The sequence below is a fragment of the Phyllobates terribilis genome, unplaced genomic scaffold, assembly GCF_046119375.1.
Source record: "Phyllobates terribilis strain yellow unplaced genomic scaffold, ASM4611937v1 Scaffold_49__1_contigs__length_9717188, whole genome shotgun sequence".
NCBI lineage: Eukaryota > Metazoa > Chordata > Amphibia > Anura > Dendrobatidae > Phyllobates > Phyllobates terribilis.
In genome coordinates this window covers 6,460,945-6,473,980 of record NW_027362809.1, presented here as the reverse complement: position 1 = coordinate 6,473,980, position 13,036 = coordinate 6,460,945, and the positions used below count along the sequence as shown (strand labels likewise).

The 13,036-nt window shown below is 53.8% G+C and overlaps 1 protein-coding gene across 1 annotated transcript in view; it reads right to left on the bottom strand.

Annotated features, from left to right (window-relative positions):
* LOC141191680 (uncharacterized) overlaps positions 1-5,429 on the bottom strand; it is a 49,711-nt gene extending 44,282 nt beyond the window's left edge. The window contains exon 1 of the mRNA XM_073661623.1: positions 5,343-5,429. Within this exon, the coding sequence (XP_073517724.1) occupies positions 5,343-5,368 (26 nt within the window). The 5' untranslated portion in view covers positions 5,369-5,429. The remainder of the gene's footprint in view (positions 1-5,342) is intronic.
* Between the last annotated feature and the right edge of the window lie 7,607 nt (positions 5,430-13,036).

The window sequence follows — 13,036 nt, the reverse complement described above, 5'->3', positions numbered from 1 at the left end:
TTTGTCATGGCTAGGAGGAAATGGTCTTTTACTTGTCCACAGATGAGGGACCGAGGGCTGGCTGTTGTAATTAGACGGGGTTGAGTAGGGTGTCCCCAGCAAACTGCCGGTCTGTGAGGAAGATGCAGGCGGACATGTTAGGTTGCCTTGATCCAAAGTTGGTGCTCTTGATGTCGGAGAGGGCTCAACACCAGCTGGTGTTTCCACTTCCAAATGAACTGATGACCTGCCAATCACACTGGATGTTGCGGGTAAAGAGGTGGCAGGTCTGCGTCAAAACACATGTGTGACTGCTGTCCCCCCAGTCACAGAGGATGAAGAGGCCGCGGATGCACAAGATGGGGCAGACGGTGGTTGGCCCGGCTCGCTAGGCCGCATTGTAGCACAGTGAGCTTCCCACTGCAACTTATGCTTCATATCCATGTGACGGTTCATGCATGAAGTACTCAAACTATGGATTTTTTGGCCTCTACTTAGCTTTTGGTGACAACTGTTACAGATAACATGAGTTGGGTCATCCTTATCGATCTGAAAAAATGCCCAGGCTATGCAAGGCTTAGAGCTCATGCGACCTGAAGAGCCACCACGACTTGAGGTCAGAGGCAGAGTTGTGGTTGAGGATGCAGTTGTTGACGTGCTTCCAGTACTCCGTCTCTGTCCAGGAAGGCGCAACCTAACCTCGTCGTCAATAGCATCCTCCTCCACCTCCTCTGCTGACCTCATCGACTGGCTGACTGTGGGTTGACAGTAAGTGGGATCTCCAACCTCGTCATCATCACCCTGTGTGTTCTCACACCCGTCGTCCTCATAGCCAACCTCTTCCTGCCCTGACCGAAAAGTCAAGTTGTCGCTCCAATCAGGTATCTGAGTCTCATCATCATTTTCCTCATTGTCTCCACCAACAGGAGTTACAGTTTGGGAACGAGGGTCTACATTATGCTCAGAACCTTCTTCATCTGGGCCTGGATCCGACTCAAACATTCTGGGCATCAGTGCAGATCATTTCCTCGTCTGGATTCACAGAAGCTCTGGAGCAGACCTCTGATTCCCAGGCTATAGTATGAGTAAACAGCTCTGCAGACTCAACCATCTGTGTTACCCCATACTCAGACGGGCAGCTGTAGATTTGGGAGCTGTGAGGAAGCAAGTTCGATTGGGGTGACACCTCTGAGGACTGGAGTATTTGTGATGTTGAAGTTGAGGTGGAGGAGAGCCCACTTGAAGGAGCACTTGATATCCGTTGAAGCACCTGCTGTTTTTGTGCCTCATCTGGAATTTGTAGCGATGGGCGTGTTCGTAAGAAAGGGATCGTATCACATTGTCCACGAAAAGAAGTAGACATCTTAGTTTGGCTGGAAGATGGTCTTTCTTCTGCGCATGTTACTGTTGCTTTAACACCTACCCCACGGACACAAGTTTTTTTTCACTTTCCAACACACCTATTCCCCTTTCCACCAGCAGCAGGCCTTTTGCCACTCATTTTGGTGGTTAACTAATTGGCAACTCTGTAGTTGTTTGCACAAAAAACGATGGATGGAAACCGAGCAGAGCTGAGTGGCCAAACTGTGGTACTAGCCCAAAAGGATTGGCTGGGTTAGATGCAGTAAAACAATTTCATTAGATACACAGGAGGTGTAGCTTGCTTCACAGTTGGACTACTCCGCTGACTACGAGACACTGCTACTATGTCCAAAAGGATTTACTGGGCTAGATGCAGTAAAAAATTGTTATTAGATACACAGGTGGTGTAGCTTGGTTCAGATGGGCTACTCCAATGACTAACAGACACTGCTACAAGCCCCAAAGGATTTAATTGGCTAGATGAAGTAAATAATTGTTATTAGATACACAGGTGGTGTAGCTTGGTTCAGATGGGCTACTCCAATGACTAACAGACACTGCTACAGGCCCAAAAGGATTTACTGGGCTAGATGCAGTAAAAAATTGTTATTTGATACACAGGTTTTGTAGCTTGGTTCAGATGGGCTACTCCAATGACTAACAGATACTGCTACAGGCCCAAAAGGATTTACTTGGCTAGATGCAGTAAAAAATTGTTATTAGATACACAGGTGGTGTAGCTTGGTTCAGATGGGCTACTCCAATGACTAACAGACACTGCTACAGGCCCAAAAAGATTTACTGGGCTAGATGCAGTAAAAAATTGTCATTAGATACACAGGTGGTGTAGCTTGGTTCAGATGGGCTACTCCAATGACTAACAGACACTTCTACAGGCCCAAAAGGATTGGCTTAGCTACATTTAGCCAAATGCTGTGAAAAACACTGGCACAGCACTGGCACAGACCTGCCTGGCAAAAAGTGCTAGGAACTGCTGTAACCTAGCCCTCAAAAGGGCTGCAATTACAACTAGTCCCTACTACCTAAACCTCTCTCTCTATTTAACAGCAAATTCGCTCCCAATTCACACAGTTATACTGTATAGCTCTCACAGCAGCAGTGGTGCCGTCTAACACTCAGCTGCAGCAGTGAGAAAATGGTGGCGACGGGGAAAATGGCTGGGTCTTACAGGGCAAGGACATGTGACATACACAGCCAATGACACATGCCCTTGCTTGTGTGAAAAAAAAGCACTTCGCTGCGTGTGTGCGCTGCTGATAGGCTGACAGACTGCACCGCGCCACTGTAAATGTGGGAAAGAAGAAAAAATGGAGATCGGCTTTATTTCTGCAGAGATCCATCCCCTGCCCCTCCCCCCGCCCACTCTACACTGAAACTGTCTATTAACATTGATTAACAGTATTACTATGAAAAAATCCAGTTATGATTTTGGTGCACGAACAGTTATCAAACATAACCTCGAACAGCCGAATTTTTTGCAAATCGTTCGGGTTCGTCGAACGGCTCGAAGACCGCCCAAAACAGCTCGAATTTGAGATTGGCAAACAGTTTGAGTCGAACACCGCTCATCTCTAGTCTTTATGACAAAAAATACCCAAAAGTGACACCATTCTAAAAACTGCACCCCTCAAGGTGCTCAAAACCATATTCAAGAAGTTTATTAACCCTTCAGGTGCTTCACAGGAATTTTTGGAATGTGGAAGAAAAAAATTAACATTTAACTTTTTTCACAAAAATGTTACTTTAGACCCAATTTTTTTTTTTTTCTCGCAGTGATAACAGGAAAAAATGGACGCCAAAATTTGTTGTGCAATTTCCCCTGAGCATCGGGACGTCATAGCAACATCCTGGAAGCCGCGGCAGACAACGTTGGACGCCGGCAGGAGAGGTGAGTATCGGCGATCACCTCCACTTGCCCCCACAATGGTGCGATCGACTTTGATCGCCGCATTGCGGGGGTTAATGTGCCGGGAGCTCCCAGCACATAGCATCGGGTGTCAGCTGTGACAATCAGCTGACACCCGGCGGCGATCGCGCCTGCACAGCCTGTGTGCGGGCGAAATCCACAGGACGTACTAATACATACCTGGCTCTTAAAGCCCAGGGTGCAGGTACGTATTAGTACGCCCTCGGCTTTTAAAGGGTTAAAGTACACTCTGCACCCCACTTGACTGAAAAAAACAGAAATGTAGAAATTTGTGCAAATTTATTAAAAAAGAAAAACTGAAATATCACATGGTCATAAGTATTCAGACCCTTTGCTCAGTATTAAGTAGAAGCACCCTTTTGGGCTAGTACAGCCATGAGTCTTCTTGGGAATGATGCAACAAGTTTTTCACACCTGGACTTGGGGATCCTCTGCCATTCTTCCTTGCAGAACCTCTCTAGGTTGGATGGTGAATGTTGGTGGACAGACATTTTCAGGTCTCTCCAGAGATGCTCAATTAGGCTTAGGTCAGGGCTGTGGCTGGGCCAGTCAAGAATGGTCACCGAGTTTTTCTAAAGCCACTCCTTTTTTATTTTAGCTGTGTGCTTAGGGTCATTGTCTTGTTGGAAGGTGAACCTTTTGCCAAGTCTGAGGTCCAGAGCACTCTGGAAGGTTTTTATCCAGGATATCTCTGTACTTGGCCGCATTCATGTTTCTTTCAATTGCAACCAGTCGTCCTGTCCCTGCAGCTGATAAACACCCCCATAGCATGATGCTGCCACCACCATGTTTCACTGTTGGGATTGTATTGGGCAGGTGATGAGCAGTGCCTGGTTTTCTCCACACATACCGCTTAGAATTATCACCAAAAAGTTCTACCTTCATCTCATCAGACCAGAGTATCTTATTTCTCATAGTCTGGGAGAACTTCATGTGTTTTGAGCAAACTCTATGCGGGCTTTCATATGTCTTGCACTGAGGAGAGGCTTCCGTTGGGCCACTCTGCCATAAAGGCCCGACTGGTGGAGGGCTGCAGTGATAGTTGACTTTGTGGAACTTTCTCCCATCTCCCTACTGCATCTCTGGAGCTCAGCCACAGTGATCTTGGGGTTCTTCTTTACCTCTCTCACCAAGGCTCTTCTGCCACGATTGCTCAGTTTGGCAGGACGGCCAGGTCTAGGAAGACTTCTGGTGGTCCCAAACTTCTTCCATTTAAGTATTATGGAGGCCACTGTGCTCTTAGGAACCTTGAGTAATGCAGAAATTCTTTTGTAACCTTGGCCAGATCTGTGCCTTGCCACAATTCTGTCTCTGGGCTCCTTGGGCAGTTCCTTTGAGCTCATGATTCTCATTTGGTCTGACATGCACTGTGAGCTGTGAGGTCTTATATAGACAGGTGTGTGCCTTTCCAAATCAAGTCCTATCAGTTTAATTAAACACAGCTGGACCCAATAAAGGAGTAGAACCATCTCAAGGAGGATCACAAGGAAATGGACAGCATGTGACTTAAATATGAGTGTCTGAGCAATGGATCTGAATACTTATAACCATGTGATATTTCAGTTTTTCTTTTTTAATAAATTTGCAAAAATTTCTACATGTTTTTCAGTCAAGATGGGGTGCAGAGTGTACATTAATGAGAAAAAAAATGAACGTTATAGAATTTACCAAATAGCTGCAATGAAACAAAGAGTGAAAAAATGTAAAGGAGTCTGAATACTTTCCGTACCCACTGTATATATCAGGATGGGGGGTGGTCGAAATCTCACAACGTGTCCCATCAGACCTTAGCTATACCTCTGACTATACTGTGTGGGGGGATGGCGGTACTATGGGAACATTACACTACGTGGGGCCAAGAAAGGGCCCTGTACTATGAGAACAATACGTTTCCTCCCTTCCTGTCTCCATAGTTGGGTCGTATGTATCTATTACAGGAAACAGAACAAAAACCTTATGATTCTTATAAAGGGGCAACACAAGACCCCAAAAGAGTCTTTGTGCTGAAGGGGTTAATGCCCCCTGCGCCCAGTAATGGGGGGTCTCCACATACCTCCACCTGCAGAGCCGCCACCACATACCTCCACCTGCAGAGCCGCCACCACATATATGGCTGCTCTGTGCGCACAGGAGCTGTGATGAGGTCACAGGAGGGGAGGAGTCAGGGGTCACATGATCAGGGCCTCAGTGGATGCAGGACTCTGCTGTGCTGGTTGTCATGGTGCTGGATGAGCTGAAGTTTATGTGTGGGGTCAGGAGGGGTTTACAGTGTGGATGTAGCAGAGCCGCGTGTGTACGAGGTGTACGGAGCAGAGCCGCGTGTGTACGAGGTGTACGGAGCAGAGCCGCGTGTGTACGAGGTGGACGGAGCGGAGCCGCGTGTGTACGAGGTGTACGGAGCGGAGCCGCGCGTGTACGAGGTGTACGGAGCAGAGCCGTGTGTGTACGAGGTGTGCGGAGCCGCGCGTGTACGAGGTGTACGGAGCAGAGCCGCGTGTGTACGAGGCGTGCGGAGCAGAGCCGTGTGTGTACGAGGTGTACGGAGCAGAGCCGCGTGTGTACGAGGTGTGCGGAGCGGAGCCGCGCGTGTACGAGGCGTACGGAGCGGAGCCGCGTGTGTACGAGGTGTACGGAGCAGAGCCGCGCGTGTACGAGGCGTACGGAGCAGAGCCGTGTGTGTACGAGGTGTACGGAGCGGAGCCGTGCGTGTACGAGGTGTACGGATCGGAGCCGTGCGTGTACGAGGCGTACGGAGCGGATCCGCGCGTGTACGAGGCGTACGGAGCGGAGCCGCGCGTGTACGAGGCGTACGGAGAGGAGCTGCGCGTGTGTACCAGGTGTACGTAGCGGAGCCGCGTGTGAACGAGGTGTACGGAGCGGAGCCCTGTGTGTACGAGGCGTACGGAGCGGAGCCGCGCGTGTACGAGGCGTACGGAGAGGAGCTGCGCGTGTGTACCAGGTGTACGTAGCGGAGCCGCGTGTGAACGAGGTGTACGGAGCGGAGCCGCGTGTGTACGAGGTGTACGGAGCGGAGCCGCGTGTGTACGAGGTGTACGGAGCGGAGCCCTGTGTGTACGAGGTGTACGGAGCTGAGCCGCGCGTGTACGAGGCGTACGGAGCGGAGCCGAGCGTGTACGAGGCGTACGGAGCGGAGCCGATGGTGTACGAGGCGTACGGAGCGGAGCCGCGCGTGTACGAGGCGTACGGAGCGGAGCCGCGCGTGTACGAGGCGTACGGAGCGGAGCCGCGCATGTACGGAGCGGAGCCACGTGTGTACGAGGCGTACGGAGCGGAGCCGCGCGTGTACGAGGCGTACGGAGCGGAGCCACGCGTGTACGAGGCGTACGGAGCGGAGCCGCGCGTGTACGAGGCGTACGGAGCGGAGCCACGCGTGTACGAGGCGTACGGAGAGGAGCTGCACGTGTGTACCAGGTGTACGGAGCGGAGCCGCGTGTGAACGAGGTGTACGGAGCGGAGCCGCGTGTGTACGAGGTGTACGGAGCGGAGCCCTGTGTGTACGAGGTGTACGGAGCGGAGCCGCGCGTGTACGAGGTGTACGGAGCTGAGCCGCGCGTGTACGAGGCGTACGGAGCGGAGCCGCGCGTGTACGAGGCGTACGGAGAGGAGCTGCGCGTGTGTACCAGGTGTACGTAGCGGAGCCGCGTGTGAACGAGGTGTACGGAGCGGAGCCCTGTGTGTACGAGGCGTACGGAGCGGAGCCGCGCGTGTACGAGGCGTACGGAGAGGAGCTGCGCGTGTGTACCAGGTGTACGTAGCGGAGCCGCGTGTGAACGAGGTGTACGGAGCGGAGCCGCGTGTGTACGAGGTGTACGGAGCGGAGCCGCGTGTGTACGAGGTGTACGGAGCGGAGCCCTGTGTGTACGAGGTGTACGGAGCTGAGCCGCGCGTGTACGAGGCGTACGGAGCGGAGCCGAGCGTGTACGAGGCGTACGGAGCGGAGCCGATGGTGTACGAGGCGTACGGAGCGGAGCCGCGCGTGTACGAGGCGTACGGAGCGGAGCCGCGCGTGTACGAGGCGTACGGAGCGGAGCCGCGCATGTACGGAGCGGAGCCACGTGTGTACGAGGCGTACGGAGCGGAGCCGCGCGTGTACGAGGCGTACGGAGCGGAGCCACGCGTGTACGAGGCGTACGGAGCGGAGCCGCGCGTGTACGAGGCGTACGGAGCGGAGCCACGCGTGTACGAGGCGTACGGAGAGGAGCTGCACGTGTGTACCAGGTGTACGGAGCGGAGCCGCGTGTGAACGAGGTGTACGGAGCGGAGCCGCGTGTGTACGAGGTGTACGGAGCGGAGCCCTGTGTGTACGAGGTGTACGGAGCGGAGCCGCGCGTGTACGAGGTGTACGGAGCTGAGCCGCGCGTGTACGAGGCGTGCGGAGCGGAGCCACGCGTGTACGAGGCGTGCGGAGCGGAGCCGCGCGTGTACGAGGCGTACGGAGCGGAGCCGCGCGTGTACGAGGCGTACTGAGCGGAGCCGCGCATGTACAGAGCGGAGCCGCGCGTGTACGAGGCGTATGGAGCGGAGCCGCGCGTGTACGAGGCGTACGGAGTGGAGCCGCGCGTGTACGAGGCGTACGGAGCCACGCGTGTACGAGGCGTACGGAGCGGAGCCGCGCGTGTACGGAGCGGAGCCACGCGTGTACGAGGCGTACGGAGCGGAGCCGCGCGTGTACGAGGCGTACTGAGCGGAGCCGCGCATGTACAGAGCGGAGCCACGCGTGTACGAGGCGTACGGAGCGGAGCCGCGCGTGTACGAGGCGTACGGAGTGGAGCCGCGCGTGTACGAGGCGTACGGAGCGGAGCCACGCGTGTACGAAGCGTACGGAGAGGAGCTGCACGTGTGTACCAGGTGTACGGAGCTGAGCCGCGCGTGTACGAGGCGTGCGGAGCGGAGCCACGCGTGTACGAGGCGTGCGGAGCCACGCGTGTACGAGGCGTACGGAGCGGAGCCGCGCGTGTACGGAGCGGAGCCACGCGTGTACGAGGCGTACGGAGCGGAGCCACGCGTGTACGAGGCGTACGGAGCGGAGCCGCGCGTGTACGAGGCGTACGGAGTGGAGCCGCGCGTGTACGAGGCGTACGGAGCGGAGCCACGCGTGTACGAAGCGTACGGAGAGGAGCTGCACGTGTGTACCAGGTGTACGGAGCAGAGCCGCGTGTGAGCGAGGTGTACGGAGCGGAGCCGCGTGTGTGCGAGGTGTACGGAGCGGAGCCCTGTGTGTACGAGGTGTACGGAGCGGAGCCGCGTGTGTACGAGGTGTACGGAGCTGAGCCGCGCGTGTACGAGGCGTGCGGAGCGGAGCCGCGCGTGTACGAGGCGTACGGAGCGGAGCCGCGCGTGTACAGAGCGGAGCCACGCGTGTACGAGGCGTACGGAGCGGAGCCGCGCGTGTACGAGGCGTACGGAGCGGAGCCGCGCATGTACGGGGCGGAGCCACGCGTGTACGAGGCGTACGGAGCGGAGCCGCGCATGTACGAGGCGTACGGAGCGGAGCCGCGCGTGTACGAGGCGTACGGCGCGGAGCCGCGCGTGTACGAGGCGTACGTAGCGGAGCCACGCGTGTACGAGGCGTACGGAGAGGAGCTGCGCGTGTGTACCTGGTGTACGGAGCGGAGCCGCGTGTGAACGAGGTGTACGGAGCGGAGCCGCGTGTGTACGAGGTGTACGGAGCGGAGCCCTGTGTGTACGAGGTGTACGGAGCGGAGCCGCGCGTGTACGAGGTGTACGGAGCTGAGCCGCGCGTGTACGAGGCGTACGGAGCGGAGCCACGCATGTACGAGGCGTACGGAGCGGAGCCGCGCGTGTACGAGGCGTACGGAGCGGAGCCGCGCGTGTACGGGGCGTACGGTGCGGAGCCACGCGTGTACGAGGCTTTGGGAGGGGAGCCGCGCGTGTACGAGGCGCGCGGAGCGGAGCCGCGCGTGTACGAGGCGTGCGTAGCCGCGCGTGTACGAGGCGTGCGGAGCCGCGCGTGTACGAGGCGTGCGGAGCGGAGCCACGCGTGTACGAGGCGTGCGGAGTCGCGCGTGTACGAGGCGTACGGAGCGGAGCCGCGCGTGTACGGAGCGGAGCCACGCGTGTAAAAGGCGTACGGAGCGGAGCCACGCGTGTACGAGGCGTACGGAGCGGAGCCGCGCGTGTACGAGGCGTAGGGAGCGGAGCCGCGCATGTACGAGGCGTGCGGAGCGGAGCCGCGCATGTACGAGGCGTGCGGAGCCGTGCGTGTACGAGGCGTGCGGAGCCGCGCCTGTACGTGGCGTACGGAGCGGAGCCGCGCGTGTATGAGGCGTGCGGAGCGGAGTCGCGCGTGTACGAGGCGTACGGAGCGGAGCCGCGCGTGTACGAGGCGTACGGAGCGGAGCCGCGAGTGTACGAGGTGTACGGAGCGGAGCCGCGCGTGTACGAGGTGTACGGAGCGGAGCCGCGCGTGTACGAGGTGTACGGAGCGGAGCCGCGCGTGTACGAGGCGTACGGAGCGGAGCCGCGCGTGTACGAGGCGTGCGGAGCGGAGCCGCGCATGTACGAGGCGTGCGGAGCCGTGCGTGTACGAGGCGTGCGGAGCGGAGCCGCGCCTGTACGTGGCGTACGGAGCGGAGCCGCGCGTGTATGACGCGTGCGGAGCGGAGCCGCGCGTGTACGAGGTTTGCGGAGCCGCGCGTGTACGAGGCGTACGGAGCGGAGCCGCGCGTGTACGAGGCGTACGGAGCGGAGCCGCGCGTGTACGAGGTGTGCGGAGCCGCGCATGTACGAGGTGTACGGAGCGGAGCCGCGCGTGTACGAGGTGTACGGAGCGGAGCCGCGTGTGTACGAGGTGTACAGAGCGGAGGTTTTATTCGATAATCTCGTCCTCCCATTTGGATTCTCCAATGCACCAACAGGATTTCACAACTCTCTGAATGATATTTCTCTGATTACATTGGGAGATTTCTTGTGATTTTCCTTGATGATATAGAATTTTCTCTCCTGATTTGGATTCTCACCAGGAACATGTCCGTGTTGTATTAGAAAGGTTGAGGGAGAATTCTTTCTTTGTTTGTTACATTTGAAAAATGTTTTTTTTTTCTGTTCAGGAAGTTTCATTCCCGGGTAATTTTATCGGCTGATGGGTTTACGATGGATCCTGGGAAAGTGAAAGCCATAATAGATTGGGTCCAACCTAGTGACCTGAAAGTGTTGCAACATTTTGTAGGATTCGCCAACTATTATAGGAAATTCTTTAGGTTTTTTTTCTCATATTACTGACCTCACACGTAAGGGGGCAGATCTCAAGGTTTGGCCACTGGATGCTTTTAGGCTATGTGCCCACGATGTAGAAATGAAGCAGAAAATTTCTGCAGCATTTCTGCATCTCCCTGGCAGAAAAAACGCATGCAGATTGTGCATGGTTTTCCTGCAGAATACATGCGGATCCACATGCGGATTCACATGCGTTTCCGCATGCAGATTGACAAGCGCTTTCCAGGCGATAGCATCACTTGGAAAGTGCTTGACAACTAGGTCACACTGTATAAATCCATGCAAACAGCATGGATTTATACAGTGTGAACTGTAAAAATTAAAACAAATAAAGCTATACTCACCCCCGAGGCCCTGGCGTGGCTGCAGCGCTGCTTCCTGGCTGGTTCCCGGCTGCCGGCATATCGCGAGACAGAGCGGTGAAGGGCCTGCGGTCACATGACTGTGACGTCACCGCAGGTCCTCAAGCGATGCCGGCATTCAGAGACAAGCCTTCGGAAAGGTGAGTATAAACTTTATTTGTTATTTTATTCTTTTTTTACAGGTACAATGGTACCCAGGTCTGGATGAGAGTTTCCTCTCCTCCAGAACTGGGTACCATCCGCACATAGAGACGCATAGAAGCCGCTTGTACAAATGTACAGTCGCGGTTTCTATGTGTCTCAATGCAAGTCAATGGCGGGAGTTCCGCTGCGCTACCGCAAAATTAAATGACATGCTGCGGATTTTTGTACGCAGCATAAACGCTGCGGAAAAATCCGCAGCATGTGCATAGAACATGCGGAATCCCCTTGGGGACCATGGGGTGCGGATTACCTAGCGTTTCACAAGCGTTTACGCTGCGGAAATTCCGCAGCATAAACGCTTGAAAAACGCTACGTGGGCACACAGCCTGAGGGCTTTTGAGAAATTGAAGGAGTGTTTGTCTGCTCCTGTTCTAATCCAACCCCATCTCCAAGAACCATTCATTGTGGAGGTGGATGTTTCGGAGGTCTTGGTAGGGGCCATTTTATGTCAGTATTCCAAGACTCTGACCAATTTGCGGCCATGTGGTTTTTTATCAAGAAAATTTTCATCTGCTGAAATAAATTCTGCTGTTGGGAATTGTGAGTTACTCACTGTTAAATTAGCCTTTAAGGTTTGAAGACATTTTCTGGAGGGAGAAGTTCATGAAATCACTGTGGTCACTGACCAGAAGAATTTAGCGTATATTGAATCAGCTAAATTGCTAACTCCTAGACAGGCCAGAGGGTGCTTATTTTTCTCTAGATTCAATTTCTCTATCACTTTCAGGCCGGGGTCCAAGCAGTTTTAGTTCTGTTTCTCCTTCAAAACCTCCATTCTCCCTGAGGGCATTGTGGTTTCTGTGATATCCTTGGAGGTTGAAGCTGAGATCCGTAAAGTCCAATCGTTTGCTCCTTTCTCCACACCCAGGTCCAAATTATTTGTAGTTGTATACCTAAGATTGTGTCTATTGCTGGAGTTTCATGATTTAATCATGAGTGGTCATCCGCGGTTCACAGCTATGCAGAAAGCTATTACTAGGCTTTTTTGGTGGCCATCTATGAATAATTATATTAAAGATTTTGTATCTGCTTGTGTAGTTTGCGCACACGCTAAAGTCTGTCATAACAGTCCGGTTGGAGTATTGGCTTCATTGCAATTCCAGAAAGACAGTGAACTCATCTGTCCATGGATTTCATCACGGATTTGCCTCTGTCTGGTGGGAAGACTGTCTTTGGGTGGTCGTTGACTGATTCATTAAACGGGCTCATTTTGTTCCTTTGTCAGAGGATTACCTAATGCAGAGACATTCTCCAGGTTTTTTATTTCTCATAAAGTAAGGCTACATGGGATCCCACTTAACATTGTGTTTGATAGGGGAGTGCAATTTGTCTCCAAATTCTGCAGAGCTTTTTGTAATAAACTGGGAATTCATTTATTTTCCTGTACCTACCACCCTGAAACCAATGGTCAGACAGAAAGGACTAATCAATCTCTGTAACAAATTTTAAGGTGTTTTGTTGCAGCTTATTGTTTTGTTGCGACTTCATTCTTACTTCTTGCTGGGTTTGCCTTTAAGGCCACCGCCCCACTATTAGTATGTGGTCAGTATTTTTTCTCAGGAGTGGGAGCCAAAACCAGGAGTGGGTGATAAATGTAGAATTGGTGACTTGTTTCTATTATACCTTTTCTCTGATTGTTCTTCACCTGGTTTTGGCTGCCACTCCCGAGGGAAAATACTGACAATGGAGCCGTGGCCTAATAGTCGGATCAGTCAGTCTGCTGGAACCTCGCCGTTTAATTGTAATTATGGTGATCATCCCCATTTTTTTTAATTTTCCTTTCTCTTTCCTGTTTGCCCGAATGGCCATTTCTCCACCAGTAATAAGTGCTCCTTAGTCTTTAGTATGGTCTTTGGAAGGAATAAGTCAGCTAGAGATAGTCGCCATCATGCTCTCCAGAGACCCCCGAGCATCCCCAAAGAAT